This window comes from Octopus sinensis, linkage group LG18 (genome assembly GCF_006345805.1).
Source record: "Octopus sinensis linkage group LG18, ASM634580v1, whole genome shotgun sequence".
Taxonomy (NCBI): Eukaryota; Metazoa; Mollusca; class Cephalopoda; order Octopoda; family Octopodidae; genus Octopus; species Octopus sinensis.
Genome location: NC_043014.1, coordinates 23,448,339 through 23,470,023, shown reverse-complemented (window position 1 = coordinate 23,470,023; position 21,685 = coordinate 23,448,339). Strand labels below are relative to the sequence as shown.

General features: G+C 38.4%; 1 protein-coding gene across 2 annotated transcripts in view; it reads right to left on the bottom strand.

Moving 5' to 3' along the window:
- Nucleotides 1–2,984: 2,984 nt before the first annotated feature.
- Nucleotides 2,985–21,685, bottom strand: part of LOC115221730 (cell adhesion molecule-related/down-regulated by oncogenes) — a 400,560-nt gene continuing 381,859 nt past the window's right edge. The window contains exons 12-18 of one of the 2 annotated variants that reach the window (XM_036510777.1): nt 17,427–17,620; nt 15,808–16,027; nt 15,216–15,470; nt 11,764–11,939; nt 9,604–9,724; nt 8,164–8,529; nt 2,985–3,553 (exon numbers count right to left, since the gene is read on the bottom strand). In XM_036510777.1, the coding sequence (XP_036366670.1) occupies nt 3,408–3,553; nt 8,164–8,529; nt 9,604–9,724; nt 11,764–11,939; nt 15,216–15,470; nt 15,808–16,027; nt 17,427–17,620 (1,478 nt within the window). In that variant the 3' untranslated portion in view covers nt 2,985–3,407. Of the gene's footprint in view, nt 3,557–8,163; nt 8,530–9,603; nt 9,725–11,763; nt 11,940–15,215; nt 15,471–15,807; nt 16,028–17,426; nt 17,621–21,685 lie in introns of both variants that reach the window. The other variant, XM_029791942.2, reaches the window with a different exon arrangement.

The window sequence follows — 21,685 nt, the reverse complement described above, 5'->3', positions numbered from 1 at the left end:
AGGCCTATTCATTCTAATGTATTTCTCCTTGCCCATTCCTAGGACAGGCTGAATATGATTTGAAGAAGATTTGGCTTTGCTGTTTTTATCAAGCAAGCCAAGTGGCCATATAAAAGCTGCTTCAATTCATGATTTGGTGTTATATAAGTGGTGTTTAAACAGAGTATTCATAGATTAGTTGAATTGCAGCAATGAACAACTACAGTAGTCAAATCTGCCTCTCCATCCATTGAAATGAATAAGAATGGCTTTTCTGATAATTTTCCCACTGTAATAATTAGATGTTTACAAATTATAATGAATGTGTGTGTGTATGTGTGTGCTCAATTTTCTAATGGAATGCAGATGCAGACATTTAAACCAAGTTTCAATAACTCATTATAAAGAAAAATTGCCCTTCATAAAATATAGAATATGTTCATTGGACCCGTTTTCAAATATTTCAAAGACCCATATATATATGTGTGTGTGTGTGTGTGTGTGAAAATATATACATACACATCCATACATATATATACACACACACACACTCATTATATATGTGTGTGTGTGTGTGTATTTAGTTGGAAATGGATGCGTTTTGTTCAATTAAATAATATATATACAAGCATATATGGGTACAGGACGTCACCAACAGTGAAAACAGCATGAAATGCATAAACATTGAGAAAGAATTGGAGAACAGGACAAGTAAACACATAGAAAGGACCCTTCATCAGTTGTTGGCTGTCTATCTACTCCTCATTCTGAGCATTCAACGACAATGAGTCTTCAAAGACAGTTGCTCCCACATATTCTAAAATAAAATTTGGGATTTATGGAGGGTCAAAGTTGGGAACAAAAAATTGACAGTGGAGACATACAAAGAAACCAAATGAAAACAAACATGGAGGGTTGTTAGACCAGAATGAAGGGAAAATAGTGAACACTGGGGGAAACATTTGTTTTGAAAAGAGAGAGAGAAAAACACATCCACTCTTTTAAACGTCTGAGTTGATGTGTCTTTTTCTCTTTTCAAAAAAAAAATGTTTCTCCCAGTGTTCACTATTTTTCTCTCGTTCTGGTCCAACAACCCGCCATGTTTGCTTTCATTTGGTTTCCTTGTATGTCTCCACTGTTATTTTTTTGTTCCCAACTTTGACCCTCCTTAAATCCTAAATTTTATTTTAGAATATGTGCGAACAACTGTCTTTGAAGACTCATATTGTCGTTGAATGCTCGAAATGAGGAGTAGATAGACAGCCAACAACTGATGAAGCGTTCTTTCTATGTGTTTACTTGTCCTGTTCTCCATTTTTTTCTCATTGTTTATGTATTTCACTCACTTTTCCTTCGTTTGTTTATGTATTTCATGTTATTTGCATCATTAGCAATATTCTGTACCCATATATGATATATATATATGATGATGGCTGACCCCTCGTTATTGAGTATAGCCATTGCACGAAGCTCAACTGTTATTGGTGCTGTGATCGAATGTGACTTTTTAGCCCAGCTAAAGAACTACAATGTCTTGTACAGAATTGGCAGCTAAAACCTTTACCGGCAATAGCCGGCTGTAGTTGTAACTGGGCTTTATGTACCTTTGTATGTCGTTTAAGTCCTCCTGCCGAATTACACTCTCTTCCACATGCCCAACAGATATGATTAGTATGGTGTGTTACACCACCACCAGTGGCCAGGTTGTCACTCATCTGTCTTGTTTTATGACTACGAAGATGACTCATGAGTCCAGCTTTACCATGGCAGGGTCTTGCACAGATATTGCATGTCAGAATCAAAAGGAAGACCCTTCCCTTCTGGAAGTGTAACAGCGATTCCCTTCCTGATATTCCTCCTTACTTTCTCATGTGCAACTCGAGATTTCTCAAAAGTAGTTGTCCCCTCGTGCACAATCCTTCTCCACCTGCTACAATCAATAGCTATGCCCTCCCATGTGTCAGGAGAGATGCAAGCATCTCTTAAGGAAGCCTTCAGCAAGTCCTTATACCTTTTTTTTGGTTTATGTGGAGGTCGTTCTCCTTTAGCTATACACACACACACACACACATATATATATGTATGAATGTATGTATACATATGCATGTGTATCTATGTGTATATGATATCTTTGGCAAGTATCTTCTACTATAGCCTTAGGCTGACCAAAGCTTTGTGAGTGGATTTGGTAGACAGAAACTGAAAGAAACCCATTATATATAAATATGCATGTGTCTGTGTGTTTTTGTACCTCACCACCACTTGACAACTGGTGTTGGTTTGTTTATGTACCCATAAGTGAGAATAAGGCTATAAAGATAATTATTTAAGTTGATTCATTTAACTAAATGAACAACTTCAAGCTGGTACTTCAGAATGACCACAATCTAATGACTGAAACAAGTAAAAGATAAAAGATATACACACATACACACACACACACATTATATATATATGCATGTACATATGCATGCATGTGTTTGTTACTGTCTTTTTGCTTTGACTTTGCATGATAGTTGTAAAAACGTGTCACTATCATGCAAGAAGTGTTTTCCATTTCCAATCTTCCATGAATGTCATGGGGGAATTTTACCTTGCTTGGAAACAGGTGCAGTTTGGTGACAGAAGAGGCGAATGGAAAATCTGACACAATAAATTCTGTCTGATCCACTTGAGCATGGAAAAGTGGACATTAAAACAATGACAACAATGGTGATGTTAATATATATATATATATCCTCAAGGGCATATGCAATTACTCTTTTCATTCCATTCTATTACTCAAAGATTCAGCTTCTGAAGACAATTTTTGAATTGTGTACATAAATTAACAAAATGCTATCAAATTATATATTTCTCTGTATGAGGAAAGAATCACAAATTTCTCGTTTCTTTTTTTCTTTTTTTTTAGTTTTGCCTTTTTTATATAATTTTTTTATTGAGTTATTTATTTTGCCCAATCCTTTCTATTTACTTACTGTCTTTTCTTTTTGTATTTCTTTTTCTTTTTTGATATTATCATTAGTAGTATTAGTATTTCAGAAGTTTTGATAATCCTGTTTGGAAGTCAAAATGCAGGAGATGGGAAAAAATAAAATCTTTCTGGAAACTTCTTGTCTTTTCTCTTATTATTTTGTAGATTTAATTTTACTCCTCAAAACATTTTTTTTACTTCAGTGATATGATATTTATAAAAGATGACAATGATGATTATGATGAAGATGATGGGGATGATATGAGAATGATGATGATGATGATGTATTTAAAACTGTTACAAGGTGTAACCTGTATGTTTTGCTTTCAAATTCTGAACAAGCTGTGTAGGTTATGTTACATTACAAGTCATGCAACACACACATGTACATTGCTGAACATTCTTCGGGTTAGGATAATAAATTCTTGGTAAGAACTATAAAGTTGATTAACCCTCAACAAGCATTTTCTTCTAATATAGGAGTGTCTGTATTTAGTGCCTGCATACTTGGTTTTGAATTGGACAAACTGTATGCTGAAGAAATGAGTTCTTTATCGGGTATAGATGGTGATTTCTTCAAAGGAGAAAATTCCAGAGTGCCTTCTGAAATTAAAAAGAAATTATAAAAGCATATAATTTGAAATTAAGAAAATATAACAATGCTACAATTACATCAAATACCTTTACTGAGGTAACCTACAATTGGCTAATGTGGACAGGTAAGTCTACAACCACAAGAACATCTTGTCTAATTTACAGTTGGCTAAAATGGATGGGTAAGTCTTACAAACAGCAAAGATAATCTGGCAATGACATATTGAGGCTTCATCCATCTGTGGATTAAAGATGACTCAATGAAATGGAATAATGAAACGAATCACCCTGAAACTAGACTTAGAATAAAGACATCCAAAAGCCAGGTGATGGTTAAACTGAGCAACTGTTTAGTTGCTGGTGAATAGAAAATGCAAAAAGGAATTAGAGTTCCAAATAGTTGATTTGTGTATGTGTTAAGATGCATGCATTAAAATCAGAGGACAAAAGACATATTTTCTGCAGTACATCAAAACTACTAAAGGTCAATTTACAGTTTCTTCCTGAGAAAGAGCTGATGCAAGCACAATCCACTAGGTGACTAATATTTGTAATGCACAGAGGAGGAATCAGATGTAGTGTCAAAACTGTTTTTATGGGCATGTGTTGAATCTGGAGGAGGAGAGCTCTATAAAGAAGTGCCATATGTTCAAAACAAATGGAACCTGTAGAAGAGAGAGACTAAGGAAGACATGGGACAAAGTGATGAAAACAGATTTGAAGCTGTTGCATCTCATAGAAGAAATGACGAGGCATTGTGCTGATGGGGACATGCTGTGTAAAAAGAGACATGCCTGTTTAGAAACAGGTGTTTAAGCATGTATAGATGGCAAAATAGAGGTTTAAATTTCTGTATATGTAGGTGTATATGAGTATATATAGGCACATACTGTTAGGTTATGGTACATACAAACATTTGTGTGTGTATACTGTCAAGGTTCTAGCTTTAGTTTCTTGATAGCCTCTCATCCCTCTAACATACCTGCCACTTGCCCCTCTTATCAGTCATTCTATCACTCATTCATCTGTTATCCATGCTATTGTTACCCATATTTCTGTTGCTCTTATAACTCATATCCTGATCACAATCTCCTCTTCATCTTCTGCTAATATACTGCAAATGTTATGAAGGATAATAGAGGATCTTTTAGGTTCTGTATATTGCTTCCAGTACAACTCGAGATGCCAAAAGACATATCTATTCTCTTTCCAAAACTTCACAGATTTTTCTCTCTTATCTCTAACACCCTTTTGAGATTATATATATATATCATCATCATCATCATCATCATTTAACGTCCGTTTTCCGCGCTAGCACGGGTTGGACGGTTTCGACCGGGGTCTGGGGAGCTCGGGACTGCCCCAGGCTCCAGTCTAGTCTGGCAGTGTTTCTACAGCTGGATGCCCTTCCTAACGCCAACCACTCCGCGAGTGTAGTGGGTGTTTTTTACGTGCCACCTGCACAGGTGCCAGAGGGGTCTGGCATCGGCCACGTTCGGATGGTGCTTTTTATGGGGGGGGGGTGCAGAAATATAGGGGAGCACCAGTGGGAGGGGTGGTTCAGAGGACAGGTTCTAGGCAAGTAGAACGTAGGATATCGAGAGAGGGGTAATGCATGGTGAAATAGTGTATTGAAGAGGGGGGTTCAAAGAGTAGACACCTATAATGGTGGGGGGGGGGTGCAGAAATATAGGGGAGCACTGGTGGGAGGGGTGGTTCAGAGGACAGGTTCTAGGCAAGTAGAACGTAGGATATCGAGAGAGGGGTAATGCATGGTGAAATAGCGTATTGAAGAGGGGGCTTCAAAGAGTAGACACCTATAATGGTGGTGGGGGGGTGCAGAAATATAGGGGAGCACCAGTGGGAGGGGTGGTTCAGAGGACAGGTTCTAGGCAAGTAGAACGTAGGATATTGAGAGAGGGGTAATGCATGGTGAAATAGCGTATTGAAGAGGGGGGTTCAAAGAGTAGACACCTAAAATGGTGGTGGGGGGGTGCAGAATATAGGGGAGCACCAGTGGGAGGGGTGGTTCAGAGGACAGGTTCTAGGCAAGTAGAACGTAGGATATCGAGAGAGGGGTAATGCATGGTGAAATAGCGTATTGAAGAGGGGGGTTCAAAGAGTAGACACCTATAATGGTGGTGGGGGGGTGCAGAAATATAGGGGAGCACCAGTGGGAGGGGTGGTTCAGAGGAGAGGTTCTAGGCAAGAATTAAAGTTCAAGGATTTCTTATCTTGGGATCACTTCGTTTACGGACAGTCTTGGCAAAAGGAATTCGGAATCAAGAATGAGGCAGGTTACTAGCTTAAGTATGCATAGGAGTCCAGACAGACAATGTAAAAAGAGGGGGAGAGAAGGGCGCGAAGAATCGGCAGCCAATTTCTATCAGCCCTGTAAGGGAGAATAGATCTTAAATATCTATAACGATAACTAGTGAATTATACAGAATATGCAAAAACGAGGCGAGGCTGAAATAGTAAACGGAGTGGCGTCTAGGGGGATCAGAATAATAATAATAATTAATAAATAGAAATACGGGATGAATTAAAGTTCAAGGATTTCTTATCTTGGGATCACTTCGTTTACGGACAGTCTTGGCAAAAGGAATATATATATATATATATATATACACACACACACATATACATACATACATACATACACATATATTATATACACACTTAAAGTATCTCACCAGATCTGTATACACCCCATACGTTCTACCCATACTCCTTACCTGACTATTTCTATCAACACTCACTTTCACCATTTATCTATCTCTTACTCTCACCCATACCAGTGTACTGGTACTATGATAGATGCATTCAGTACACTCTTGTTAAGTGTCAGGTTGATAGGACCTTTTAGCCTTCTCAAAGATGTAACAACTTCTCCTGTATGAGACCCATGAAAGTATGCGTCCAGTACACTCTGTGAAGTGGTTGGTATCTAATCATAATAACCAAGCCAAAAGTGAAGTTTATGAGAAATATATGCTCCTTTCAACCGTCTAACTCATGCCAGCATAGAAAGTGGATGTATTGGGTCATCCCATAAATAATACAGTTTTATCAACTGCATGAACTAAAAGTCAGAAGGGACAGGATAAACTACCTGCATCAACTTGTTATAAAAGCAGGTAGTAATTTTGCCTTGTCCTTATTCTTAGTGCAAGTTTTGAAGAGTGCAGTTTGATTTTAACAGTCATTTTTTTCAAAGCTATAATGGAAGTGAAAAAGGAGCATATTCAGCGTATTTTGCTTCATCAGTTCATAGGCAACAACACAATGGATGCAGTATATGGGGATCGGACAATAAGTGTAAGCCAGTGTCAACGGTGGTTCCAGAAATTCTGAGCCAGAAACTACAACCTAGAAGATGAGCCTTGTCCTGGAAGGGCCATAGAGCTTTATGAGGACGTCTAGCAAACCCTGGTGGAACAAAATCCCATCATAACTGTTAAGGAACAAGCAGAGAAGCTTGGATTTGGTCATTCAGGCATTCATTGACACCTGTGTGCCATCGGAAAAGTCAGAAAATTGGGTCAATAGGTTCCTCACAAAGTTTCCGAGTTTAATTGCACACAGAGAGTGAATGTGTGCTCTTCTTTGCTGTCACATCTCATCAATGAACCTTTTTTGGAGCAAATAGTGACCAGTGATGAGAAATGGATTCTCTATAAAAATGTTAAGCGCTGAACTTTTAAACCCAAACCAAACAATAACAAAGATCTACTGCGAGCTGCTTGAGCTGCTTTAGTCAGCGATAGAAGAAAAACGACCATCTTTGGTTTCAAGATGAAACGTGTTCCTCCATCAGGATATTCCTCAGCCACATACAGCAAGGATGATATTCCAAAGGCTGGAACAGTTTGAATGAGAAACAATGCCCAGCCCACCATATTCCCTGGACATTGCTCCATTTGATTATCATTTATTCCACGGTCTTCAAAATCATTTGGACGGAAAAAATATGAATTCTGTAGATGCGGTTAGAATATTACTGGAGGAGTATTTTTCTTCACAGACTACTGATTTTTGGAAGAGGGACCTTGCAAGTCTACCAGATAGATGGAAGAGTATTGTAGAAAATGAATGTGAGTTTATTTTAGATTAAAAAAGAACTCTGTTTATCTTAATTTTGAAAAATAAAAGTACAAAAAATGATGTCATTTAAGGGAGATCTTTTTAGAGACAGTGTATCTATCTAGGACTATATTATCTTTGCATTTTTTTTAAAGATAGTAATTTGAGTGATTTGACTGTTATTTTTAGTAGATCAGCTGAACATTTACTTGTTCTCTAACTGGCTTAAATACTGGTGCAAATGCCAGTAGGTCCAATTGAGACATTCTCCTTATCCAATAAGCGAATGTTATGTTTAAACTGAGACTGACTACAGAAATGGAAACAGGATAGCCACCAGAACTACTTAGTTACCATTTTAGCATTCCAGCCTGTGGATGATAGATGCCTGTTTCTAACTAATGTAATCACTCTGAGGTCTGGATCAAGTAAGCTTTATGAGGACGTCTAGCAAACCCTGGTGGAACAAAATATGGTCAGGAGATGACCATAATCTTGCTTGAAAAGAAATAAGAAGAATTGTAACTTACCATTACTACTGAGGTCAGTGTTGGTGGCTTGGTCTCGTGTTGAGTGTTCATATGTATACTGCCTCTGTCGTCTCTTCTTAGGTTTTGAGTTGTGTGAGTTCATTATGAGAAAGTTATCAGAAGGTTGTGAATGTTCCTTAGTATTTGGAACCATAGAATTCTCTTGTGGATGGAATAAACAATTGTTACTTGACACGGTGGGCATTTTTTCATATGAGCCACAGCTGTGATTGACACTGTTTGAAGAGGACATCAAGTGTCCTGGTTTATTACCTGGCAGTATACGTTCTAGACCATTTAAAGAACCACCAGGTTTCAGTTTTTCTAATTTAGTGCAATTAGCATGCTGATGGCTGTTATTTGATCCTGAAAGATTTCATAAGTATCTTTTTTAGAATTGGAAAAGAAAGAAAGAAAGAAAGAAAGAAGAGAGAGAGAGAGAGAGAGAGAGAGAAAGAGAGAGAGAGAGAAAGAGAGAGAGAGAGAAAGAGAGAGAGAGAGCAGAATAAAAAAATGAGAAAGATTTACAATATACTTTTCTATTGCAGAAGACGAAATAATAGGGATGAATTTGATGAAGGTTATGAAATGAAACACTTATAAAAAGAACTTGATAATTTAAGTGTAAATAAAAAATTTTCCCATTAGAAATAATGATACATCTATCAAATTTATTTAACAATTAATCAATTGAAAAGTTTGAAGAATTTATCTTCAAAAACTGACTTTAACCATTTTTAATCTGAGTATAGGCATGTAGGAAGAAATAATTTGCTAAGTATTTCATTGCTCTTTGGTTCTAATTAGTATTAACACAACCATCATTGCCAGCAAAATCACCCTTCGATAAATATTCTACAAGATTTTAAATAGTGACCATCACAACCAGCAGAATCACTTCTTGATAAATTCTATCTTTCAAATTTTGACTAACCACAGATTTTAAAGCAGATTGACATTGCTTAACACAACACCACCTACAGCTTCATTAATAGACCCCTACCATTTCATGGCACCAGAATTTGTTTTTCATTTAAGTTAATCAGGGCAAAAGAGATAGTGTTCATGAGATTTGCTGTCTTGTTTTCCCAGAATGGTTGGACTGATGGGGCTAATGACCAGCTTAAATATCTGCAGAAAAATATGAGTGGGGATTCAAGCTTCTGGTCTGAATGTTGACAACATTGTCCATACAGTTAATGGAACCAAAGAACTTGGTGTTAAACTGGCTGCATGATTGGTCAACCATTGAAAATGGAACTATGAGAACAAAAGATTTAGTAATATTAGCTGTTTTTTTGAGTTCCTATAGTATAATTGATATTAACATTTTATTGGCATGCAGTGTTGAACATTCAAGAGGACAAAGTCAATAGAAAAAGAAACCAATAAGAAATAGAACTTATGAGCTCCGTAAAGAGATGAATCAGTAAAGCTTACCTGTATGCTTAACTTGCATAATTTGTGGGCTTTTAGACTGATCAATATTATTACAGTTAGAATCTCCTACAGAATGGTTGTACATATCTTCGTGTACATGATTGCCAACATGACCAGGATACTAAACGAACAAAGGAAAAAAAGAAAAATGAAAAGAATGATTTTGGCAATTAAAAAAAAAACAACTTTTCTTTAATAGCCCTATGGCTCAAAGGGATGTATAAAAACATGAAGGGATGTGAAGCAGGGGGTTTACAAAGAAAAAAAAAATATGGGATAGGGATATATAAGTTATACTAAGACAAGGGGAGAGGTGAAAGATACAATATTTTTCAGATTGTGCGCTGGCTGAACCAGAGAAGAATTTTCAGGTGAGGAAGCAAGAGCTGAAATCAAAAGGGCCTTAGAGTTAATTTAGCAAAGAGCTTAGTCCTGGTAAGTAGGAAAACAGACAAATCACTTATCCCTTCAGGGAGATGGCCCTACTCGATATGTAGAAAAGGGGTAGGTAGAAATTCCATATGGTGTACCCAGTGCAAATTATGGACATATAAGTGGTGCAACGGTATCATAGGAAGTTCAACAGAGAAATAGTCTTTATATGTGGCAGATGTGCAGGTACATTAAACACCAGGAATGTACAGATCCCCACTCAAATGTCCAGGGGTATCCTTAGAAGTGGTAGATAGTTTCCATTACTTTGGTGACAAAGTTAGCAATGGAGGAGGTAGTTCCAAAAGTGTAGCTGATAGATTAAGAACAGGCAGGACAAAATTCAGAGAGCTGCTACCTTTGTTGGTAACAAAAGGCCTCTCCCTCAGTGTGAAAGGCAGATTGTATGATTGCATGGGCTGTAGCTACTGAGAACATGTGAATGCTTGAAAGAAATGAAGTCAGCATGCTTCACTGGATGAGCAATGTCAGTGTGCATGTACGACAGGGTGTAAGTGATTTGAGAGAAAAATTGGGTATATGAGGCATCAAAAGTAATGTGCAAGAAGGAATACTGCACTGGTATGGCCATGAGATGCACATTGACGAGGACAGCTAAATAAAGAACTGCTGATCTCTAAGTGTGGAGGGAACATGTGGAAGGGATTGACCCAAGTAGATGTGGGATGAAGTGGTAAGAAAAAATCTTCAGATGTTGGGTCTCATAGATGAGATGGCAAGAGACCAAGACTTCTTGCAGTTTGCTGTGCTTGAGAAGATGATGTGTCTTCTCATGTAAAATTCTGGCTATTTATGCATACATGCATGTCCTCTACATTCCCCACTTAGGCAAAAGATCCTAATCTTATGGGTTTATGGGTGCTGGTACCACATAAAAGCACCCATGCTGGTGTCATGTAAAAGCACTCAGTGCACTCTATAAAGTGGTTGGCATTAGGAAGGGCATCCAACTAAAGAAACTGTGCCAAAATAGATGAATGGAGCCTGGGCAGTTCCCTAGTTGGCCAACTCCTGTCAAACTGTCCAACCCATGCCAGCATAGAAAATGGATATTAAAAGATGATGATGATGTGTGAAACACTGTTGTAAATGAGCAAAGCCTTGGGTAGTTTCAGTTTTTATTTAAGTAATCTCACTACACAAATTCCTTTCATTTGTATTTTCCAAGATTAGTTCTACAAATTTGTTAGTGTGACTGGTGTAAAACTATTTTTAGGCTAATTAAAGAACTTTAACCACATTTAGACAAACTAACCTAACTTCTAACTCCCTTCAAGCATTATTCTTTCCTTGCCCTCCCCCTCACATTGGCATATGTTTTAGCTAACATTTCTTTCACTCCATTCAACTTCTTTCCTTTTCAAAGTCTCATTCCACACTTCGTTCTCTTTGCTGACTAAAAAAATACTTATTCACTTGGGTCAGAGGTTACCTACATAGTTGCAATTTATAACTTATCAAAGACACATAACTGCTACTGTTGCAGTAGCAGCAGCAGTAGTAGTAGTAGTAGTTGTGTGAAAATTTACAGTAGATAAGGTATTGATGAACATGAGCATATTAAAGCTGTCTGTTAACACATGGATTTCGAAAAATCAAGAGAGAGGAGAGGGAGAGGGGGAGAGAGACAGACAGACAGAGAAATGGGGAGAAGGAAAGAAAGAAAGAGAGAAAGTAAAAGTTTTAGATAGATATCTAATAAATTACCATAGGTTTTGAAGATATAGGTGCTGAAGTATAGCCATCAATTAGGTCAGTGACAGTGTAGGACTTTGGTGTTGGTTGTATGGGGCTGTGTTGACAGTACTGGTTATGGTGGGAATGGTGGGAACCATTACTCAAAGAACCATTCATTCTGCTCAGTGATTCTTTATAATATGATGCTAAACACGTTCAAAAGAAAAATATAAACTGTTTAGAATTTTAATTAAAAAACAAATGAAAAAATAAAAACAATGATAATAATAACAGCTACAGCAACTATAACAATGGGTTCTGATTAAGGCACAAGGCCAGCAGTTTTAAGAGGAGTGGGTTAGCCAGCATCACTAACCCCAGTACTTGACTAGTACTTTATTTTATTGACTGCAGAGAGTTGAAAATAGGTCTTGATGGCATTTAAACTCAGAATGTAATGAACTAAAACGAACACTGCAAAAGATTTTTTTCTGACACTTTTATAATTCTCTCAGTTCACCATCTTCAATAAAAATAATAATAATAATAATAATAATAATAATAATATAATAATAATAATAATAATAATAATAATAATAATAATAATAATAATAATAATAAATAATAATAATAATAATAATAATAATAATATAATAATAATAAATAATAATAATAATAATAATAATAATAATAATAATAAATAATAGTTTCAAATTGTGGCTCAAGGCCAGCAAGATTGGGGGTGGGGATGAGTCAATTACATTGATCCCAGTGCTCAATTGGCACTTATTTTATCGACTCCGAAAGGATGAAAGGTAAAGTCAACCTTGGTAGAATTTGAACTAACAACATAAGTACAGATGAAATGTCACTAAATATTTTGCCCATCATGCTAACGATTCTGCCAGATTGTTGCATTCAATAATAATGAATAATAATATTAATCAGGACAATATCCAAACTACCATCTAAGAGTCTGAAGGATACTGAAATTGAGACTCAAATTACTGACCTGCAGAAAAATGCAATCTTGTACTCTACAAGAATCCAAAGAAAGATTCTTGAGATTTGAGGAGGCTTGTCACAAAACCTCAAGATTACATCCCTGCTAATGTAATAATAATAATGTAATAATAATATAATATTAGCATAATATAATATAATATAATATAATAATAATATAATATTAGCATGTAATAATAATAATAATAATAATAATAATAATAATAATAATAATAATCCTTTCTATGAAAGGCACAAGGCCTGAAATTTGGGAGGAGGGGATTACATCGACCCCAGTGTTTTGCTGATACTTAATTCACAGTGTTTCACTGGTACTTAATTTATCGACCCCAAAAGGATGAAAGGCAATATCGACCTTGGAAGAATTTGAACTCAAAATGTAGCAGCAGATGAAATACTGCTAAGCATTTTGCCTGGCATGCTAACAATTCTGCCAGCTTGCTGTCATCATCATCATCATTATAACAACAACAAATCACACCATAGTGAATTCAAGATGAACAACAAGAGAGAGAAAGATGAAGTAAATGAAGGGAAAAAAAGAAAGGAAGATCAGGTACCAACATGACTCACAAAGACTGATACAAGTTTGAAGGTAGAACACCTACAAAAATCAGTACTTTGGCACAAGCTAGCAATTTTTTCGGGGTGGAGTAAAAGTCAATTACATTGACCTCAGCGTTCAACTGGTACTTATTATATTGACCCCAAAAGGATGAAAGGCAAAGTTGACCCCATTTGAACTCAGAACATAAAGATGGGCGAAATAATGCTAAGCTAATGGGTGGGGCAGAGAGAACAGATGTTTTTGAAATGGTTATTACTCAGCCCCAGTGGGAGGGACATATCTGACAGGTACCATTCAATCTGTGGTGTCTTAGCATTTTTTTTTCTTTTCAGGTGATGGCATGGCATGGTAGACAATAGAACATCATGTGTTTGCCTATGACAGTTACATGAAGAATAATGAGTCTGTCACAGTAGTTCAACATAAGTTTCATCACCATTTCAATATTCACCGAAATCAGGCTGTTCCCACTCGTAACACAATCTTACGTTGGGTGAATGCACTTCGTACATGAGGTAAACTAATGAATGGGAGACTGGTGGTGGTGGTGGTGGGGTTTGCCACAAATGGTAACGGACCTTGGAAAATGTGGAACATGTCAGACAAGCTTTGATATGGAGTCCAAATCATTCTGCTCGGAGGCATTCCACTGAACTTGGCATAGGTAATTGATCAGTAAGGTGCATGAAGACCTGCATTTCCACCTGTGCAAATTGGTCATTGGGCAACAGTTGAAACCATGGGACTATGCACAATGGCTTAACTTCACATGTCAGATGGAAGCAATTTTGAGGCAAATAACAACCTCATTTTGCTAATGAGTGAATAAACTCATTTTTATCTCAATGGCATGATGAATCAAGAGAACTGTTGTTACTGGGTTCTTCAAAATCTGAGAGAACTGAACAAAAAGACCACTGCACAACCCAAAAGTGGCGGTCTGGTGTGCTGTTGGAAAAGCTGCCGTCATTGGTCCTTACTTATTTGAAGGCAATAATGGAAAAGTGAACTCCGAGCATTACATCGAGATGATAAACAACTTCTTTGTGCCTGAATTATGACGAAACGTACGCTTATTCAATGTGTGTGGTTTCAGCAGGATGGGGCGATGGCCCACATAGCCAGAGCATTAAAGGGCGTTCTTCACCCTCCCTTCAGTGACCACCTCATTTCCAGGTTTGCTGACATTCCTTGGCTCCCTTGGTTTCCTGATTTATCCATGTGAGATTATTTTTTGTGGGGAAACTTCAAGGCCTGTGTGTATGTGCATAAGCTCCATACACTGAACAATTTGAAGGAAGCTATTCACTTGGAAGTTGCCCAAATCGACAGAGTAATGCTGAAGAGATTGGAGGCCAACTTCCAAAAACGCCTTCAGAAATGCATCAATGAAAATGGACAGCACATGATGGATGTTGTTTTCCACACTTGATTTTGACAAATGCTAATTCAATATGAATACACTGGTGTCAATAAAATTTGTTTGCAACTGAAATTAATGATTTTGTGAATTTTAAAAAAAATATTTGTACTCTCTGCCCCACCCTGTATTTTATCTCATCAAATGTGGTTCTCTTAAAATGGCTATGAAAAATTTGTTGAAAACAAAACATGTTGCTAAATATATTGATTTTGACGAGCCTTACTCATTAAATTAATGGTTACATGGTTGAGTATTCCACAGTATACCTTTAATGTAATTCCTAGGCTAAATCATATAACACAATATGTGACAAAGGGTTTTCCACACTGTTTCTGTCTATGGTGAAAGCCATTTGCCCAAAGTGCCAAGAGGTGGACTCAGACTCATGACTGCAAAGCAAACTTCTAAACACTCAGCCATACCTTCAGCCATACGCAATATTGTGAAATACTTTCCAATAATACTCACCTCTTGGAAATGGTGGTTGTCTCTGTCGAATACAACACATGACTATGAGAACAAGGAGAACAAGAACCATTACTGAAAGAATTCCACCTAAAATCTTATAAAGTAATTCTCCACTAGACTGGAAACTGCTATGATCATGGTGGTTGTTATTTTGGAGTGTGGTAACTTGTGTCTTGCCTGGATCATAATTTGATGGACTGGATGATGATGATGATGATGATGATGATGATGATGACGACGACGAATCTTCAGCAGCTGAAAGATACAATAACATGTATAAATAGATACATAAATACATGCATATGTACACACATGGAAGTACAATACACATTCATAAAATAACTGAAAAAGAAGGTAGAAAGAAAAATTGAAGGAGAAATAGTAGTTAGGAAGGAGAAGAAGGAGCTAAAAGAAATGGAAGAACAAACAGTAAGAAGAAAATAGATGAAGTAAGAATAGCAAGAAGAAATTAGAAGGGGAACTAGAATCTATAAAAAAGACAAATGAAGAGGTGACTAGAAAAAAAAAAAATCAGAAGATAGAAAGAAGCCAGAATAAAAGTTGACGAGAGGAGAAAATGAGAAGAACTTACGAGAAGTCCGTTTAACTACTTTGTTACTGAATTTACTGTAACTATGTTTGTTAAAACACTCCATCTTAATTCTGTAATCAGTGCCAGGTTCCAAGTTTTTAATTATGTGTTTACGCAGCACTGGCTTGTAGAGGGTTATGTTGGTAAATGATACATCCAAATGGTAACGTTTGTAGAAAATTATAAAACCACTGATTGGAACTGATTTCAATTGAATATACTGAAATGAGAAAATAAGAAACCTAAGATTTTAGTATTTATATTAAGTATATACAGTTCAGTTTATTGTCATTGGTGCCTAGTTGTTATATAAGAGCAAACAAAAGTGGACTTAAAATATTTTGATTTGTCATTCTATACCTAATTTGTATGCATTCAAATTTGGTCAGGATCAGTTTCATCCCTTTAAAGTGCTCAGGATGATTCAATTCATTATATTCCTGATCTTTAGAAAAACTGTTTTTCTGCTTAATCAAGAGAAATAATTATATTTAGGCAGAATAAACATGTGCGCATGCATACACAGAGAGGGGCTTTTTTCAGTTTCTGTTTATCAAACCTACTCAAAAGGCTTTAGTTGGCCCAAGGGTGCTACACAATGCAATTGAACCTAGACTTATATGGTTGGGAAGTAAACTTCTTACCACAATACAATACAGAGATAACAAATGATTAAAGAGATAAAATTTTGTATATTGAGATGATACAGTGAAAGAATGAAGGGAAAAGATATGCAAGTGCATATTCAAATTCAGCCTTCTAATAGTTTGGTATGTTCACATTTGTAGAAAAAGAAAAGAAGGAAAATTTGCAATAATGAAAGAAATAAACCATTTGAGTTTTCACTCGTATCTTTGATATCATATCTTGCAATGTACTTATCTTTTTAAGTAAGTAAATATGTTCATGATATCTCACTTACCTTTCATTTTGGCATAGTTCTCAAATAAACTCAATTTTAAAATGGTAAATAAATATTTTTAAGATCATATTTCTTATTTTCCTGATGTAGCACAAAAAATAGTCAATATGTTATGTTTCTCAAATCAGTACCCCTTTAAAACTAAATAAATGCTTTTTAATGTTGTTTTTCAAAGTCCCTTTAATTCATTTAAAAACTCACTGTTCAAAGTTTTCATTTTCCCAATATTTGTATATTCTGATTTTTAGGTCTTTTGAAATTCAGCCTGCTTATATTTGGCTCTATGATCCAAGCCTAAACACAAGAAAGTTTTGCAAACACCTACAGAGCTGAGAAGGATTAAATTTTTGGTTGAGTTTAGTCAAACTTATAACTCTGTACTAAACTATTCCTCAAAATATCAAATTTTGACCACAATTAAATACTATTTCTATGTCATCAGGCCGATGATTCTCGATGACCTCCATGACAAGTGCTCTGTGCTTGTTATGGAATTTTTGAGGAAGAATACAAGGGTGGTTTCCTGTAACCTCTCTTCAGGTATTTATCTTACAAGATACCTGAGGCTAGATACAGATGAGATGATATCAAAATATTAAGTACTAGAACAAATATGACAAATCTTCACAGCCTTAGATGAAAACTACTTTCTCTAAACATCAAATATTATGATTAACTATAAACATGAAATCTTTACCTTCCATTCAACAACTATGGCATAAATTTTGTCAACGACTAATTCTTCAACTTTGACAATTGTTGGTCCATCAATTAAACGCTTTACTGAGCTGTGATCACCATCAGATTCCAATGTAAAAGGGTCAGAGTTGTCTCCTGGAGCATTGTCATTATTGCTATAAACTGCCACTATTCGGAATTTATAGGTGGCACCTGAAAATAGAAAAATATAAGAAAATATTATGCCACATTATATTACAAACTTTGATTTCAATTTAGTGTTAAACCATTTTGTGAATATATTTTTAACATAAAAACAATACTCTGTCTTACTCTGATTGTGTTTCAATTGATCTTCAAAATAAAGAAAGTTTTTCACTTAATCATTTATTTTGTTGGGATGAGTGGAAAGAAGAGGGTCATGACATGGAAGAAGAGGGACTGACTGGAAGATGAGCGCGAGAGGCAGGGGTCGGCCTCTTCTTGCCCACTGGAGGCATCGTGAACAGATGTCAGGGAATTCGCTCCCAGGTTGGTCAGATAGCAGCAGCTTATACTGGGTGACAGGGGTAGGGCAGGATTGCTGGAGAGATTACTACTAGACAGGTGAAGACGAGAGAGGAAGGTAGGTGAACCTCTTTTCATTTCCCACACATGACAAGCTATTTCAGCAATCGTATACAGATGTTGTTGCCCCCTTAATATATGATGGCAGTGAAGATAAGGATCAGCTGTGATGTCACCAGACCTTTCTACGGTGAAGGAGACGTAGTAGCCTGGATTTGAAAGGCCAAAGTTGTGGCAAGGTTACAAGGCATTGAAGACGTAGCCAAGCCTCATGGTGCTGTATTTGGAGGGGAGTGCGCTGGCACTTTACCTCGAAATGGATGAAGAAGAACAACTGAGTGTGGCAAAGACCGTGAAGCGCTTGAGAGAGGCTTACACAGAGGAGAGTACATTGCTTTAGCAAAACTGGAAACAGTCAGATGGACAGGGGAACAGATTGACAAATATGCTGTGGAGGTATGGAGGCTGGTTGTGCTGTCTGGTCTCAGCAGAAAGAGACTGGAGAAGGTAACATGACTGACCTACAGGAATGGCTTTCCCGATGACATGTCGGTGCGACTACAACAATTGCCAGGTGGCAACAAAATGGCGTCAAGCCCATGTGTTGACACAAAACACCGGGCAGAAGGTAGTGGTGATGGTGGCTGCTGAAGCCCGTGATGCCAGTGAAAGATGGAAAGAGGCCAGCTGTGGAACGACAGCAGCCGTTCACAGGCTGGTGTTTTAAGTTCCACAGACCACACATGGCAAGGGGCTGCATGGAGCCTGGACTGGTTTGCTACTGGTGCAAACAGACTGGATATATCGCTCGAAATTGTGGTCAGAGAAAAGGCCATGGGGAAGTTGCTGCCTCTCAACCTTCCTCCATGAATCAGTAAAGGCATTGGTGAAGTCGCTCCCCGTAGTTGAGGTCATGGTTGAGGGAAACATGTTCATGGCCCACATGGACACGGGCTGCATAACAACTCTCGTGACCCTGAGGGTGACAAAGAAATGGAAGGGGATGAGTAGTGTTCGGGTGGTTGACGGCAGTGAAATAAATGCAAGGGTAGCAGTGATGTGGAGATAGCAATGCAAGGCACAATGCTAAAGTTGCAGGCGATCATGAGCGACCACGTGGTAGATGGGATTGATGTGGTAATGGGAATGGACGCGATTGACCACCTTGGAGGTTTCAGTGTTGGAGGAGATGTGGTTGCGTTTGGTGCTGTGAGTCAGGAATGTGAGCAGGAGCAGAGCTTCATGAAGAGCTGTACTGCCTACACCATTGAAGACAAGGATTTTTGGGCAGCATTTGATGGTCATTGGTGGATGATAGAGTGGCACTGGAAAGAGGAGCCCCCGATGCTGAAGAACAGGGTGAGTTGCTACCAGCATACTCTGAAAGGACATGCCAGGTGCGAGTTTGAAGAAGAGGTAGAGAGGTGGATTAAAGAAGGAGGAGGTGGTGAGCGGAGTGCTACCTCTAATGGCCATGTATTGTGTCACACAGTTGGCGAGGCGACAAACATCTGCAATGAGATACTGCACCTGTGGAGACAGTCAACTAAGGCAGTGACGATCATTGACTTGAAGTGGGCATATTTGCAGCTCCATATGAGCGACAAACTGTGGCAATACTAGCTGGTGTGATACAAGGGCCTGACATATTGTCTGACAAGGCTGGGTTTGGGGCTGAATTCTGTGCTGAAAATCATGGTGACAGTGCTCAAATCCATCCTAGAAAATGTGGATAGGATAAGAAGGGCCATGAGTTCCTACATAGATGACATCCAAGTGGATGAGACCGTAGTGCTTGCCACAGAGGTTGTGAGACATCTGAAGAAATTTGGACTGATTGCGAAGCCACCGGAACCAGTGGCTGGAAGTGTTGCACTGGGTTTCAGAGAGACAGAACAGGCATGTTGGTGTTTTGGAATGAGATCCCAGAGCTGGGTACCAATGTCAGCAGGAGAGAACTGTTCTCGATGTGCAGGAAATTAGTAGGTCACTACCCGATTGTGGGGTGGCTGCGTATGGCATGCAGTTACACCAAGAGATGAGCAGAAGAGGAGAACTGGGGTGAGAAGCTGAAAGATGATGGCGATGATGCAGGAAATTCTAGAGAGAACAAGGGCAGAAGACCCGGTCAGAGGGAATTGGCATGTGCCCAAATTGGATAACAGGACTGTATAGTGTGTTGTGATCCAACACAACCCTTTTGTCATGACAAAAGGGGTTGTGTTGGAAATCGGAGGTGCTGAAGTGGAAGATGCGGCCTGGCTTTGAAAAGCAAATGACTACAACCACATCAATGTTGCTGAGTTGGATATAGTGCTGAAGGGAGTGAATTTGGCCTTGAAATGGGGACTGCGCTCCATTGAAATCCGGACGGATTTGGCAACTGTGCTTGGTGATTACTGATGAGAAGAGGATGCAAACCAAAGAGGCTGCAGAAATGTTAGTGAAGCACCACCTAGGGGTTCTAGGAGAGCTAATTGGCAAGATCGGCCTGAAACTGAATGTATTCAGAGAGAAACAAAGCAGAAGTTCTAACCAGGGTATAAAAGGCCTGGTTAGGGGAGCCAGAAGAATCGAAGCAAGGGGTAGCTGCAGTGTGTCGGTTAAATGACTCTAAGCTAAGGAGACTGCATACAATGTATCATATGGGTGTAGATAGGACCCTGTATCTCACCAGGAGGATTGATGCCAGTGTTACCAGATGGAGCATCCAAAAGGTGGTTGGGAATTGCAATAGGTATCAATCCATCAACCCTGCTCTGGGTGTGCATGAGCAGGGAAACAATTTGGTAGAGCACAACTGGAAACAATTAGCAGTGGATATAACACACTACTGGCAGGGAACATATCTCTCGATGGATGACTGTGAGCCAGGTTGGATGGCCATTTGGAGAGAATTGGGGACAGGCACCGTGGACAAGATGGCACATATTCTAAACGAGGTACTCTTAGAGTGGGGCACAGTGGATAAATTGCTGATAGACAACAGCACAGTGTTTTGTTCAGAGGTGCTGAAGGAGATACTTGACAGGTGGAAAGTGCACCACTTTTTCAGAGTGGTATATAGGCCGAGAGGAAATGGGATCGTGGAGAGACACTATCAAGGCCATGGTGGAGAGGGGACATGTCTTGCCACTGGAAGCAGTTTTCTGGTACAACATGTTGCCTTGTTCAGGACAGACTGAATGGTCTGTGCCACATAGAGCAATATGCAAATATGAATGGCAGCATCCAAGTAAACTATCAAGATGCTATCAAGATGCCACCAAGCTGCACAATTCAGTGGAATAGTGATGGCTGCCAATTCCAAAAACAACATTTCTGTGGATGGAATGCCGCATCATGTCTTAGATGTTTGTAAGATTGTCATTTCATCGGATGATGATTGTGGAGAGGAAGAAGAGAATGAGGTTCCCAGCTTAAGAAGATCACGATGTGCAAGGCACCCACCCATGGAGTGAAGCGAGGAGGTGATCTTTGAGATCAGGGGGTCATGTGAGGATGAGCTGGAAGAAAAGGGTCATGTCATCAATGGTTAAGGGACTGACCAGAAAGGAAAGCGTGAGAAGGGAAGTGGGGTGAGAGAGGCAAGGGTTGGCCTCTTCTTGACCACCGGAGGCATTGTGAACGGACATCAGGGAATTTATTCCTAAGTTGGTCAAATAGCAGCTGCTTATACTGGGTGACAGGGGCAGGGCAGGATTGCCAGAG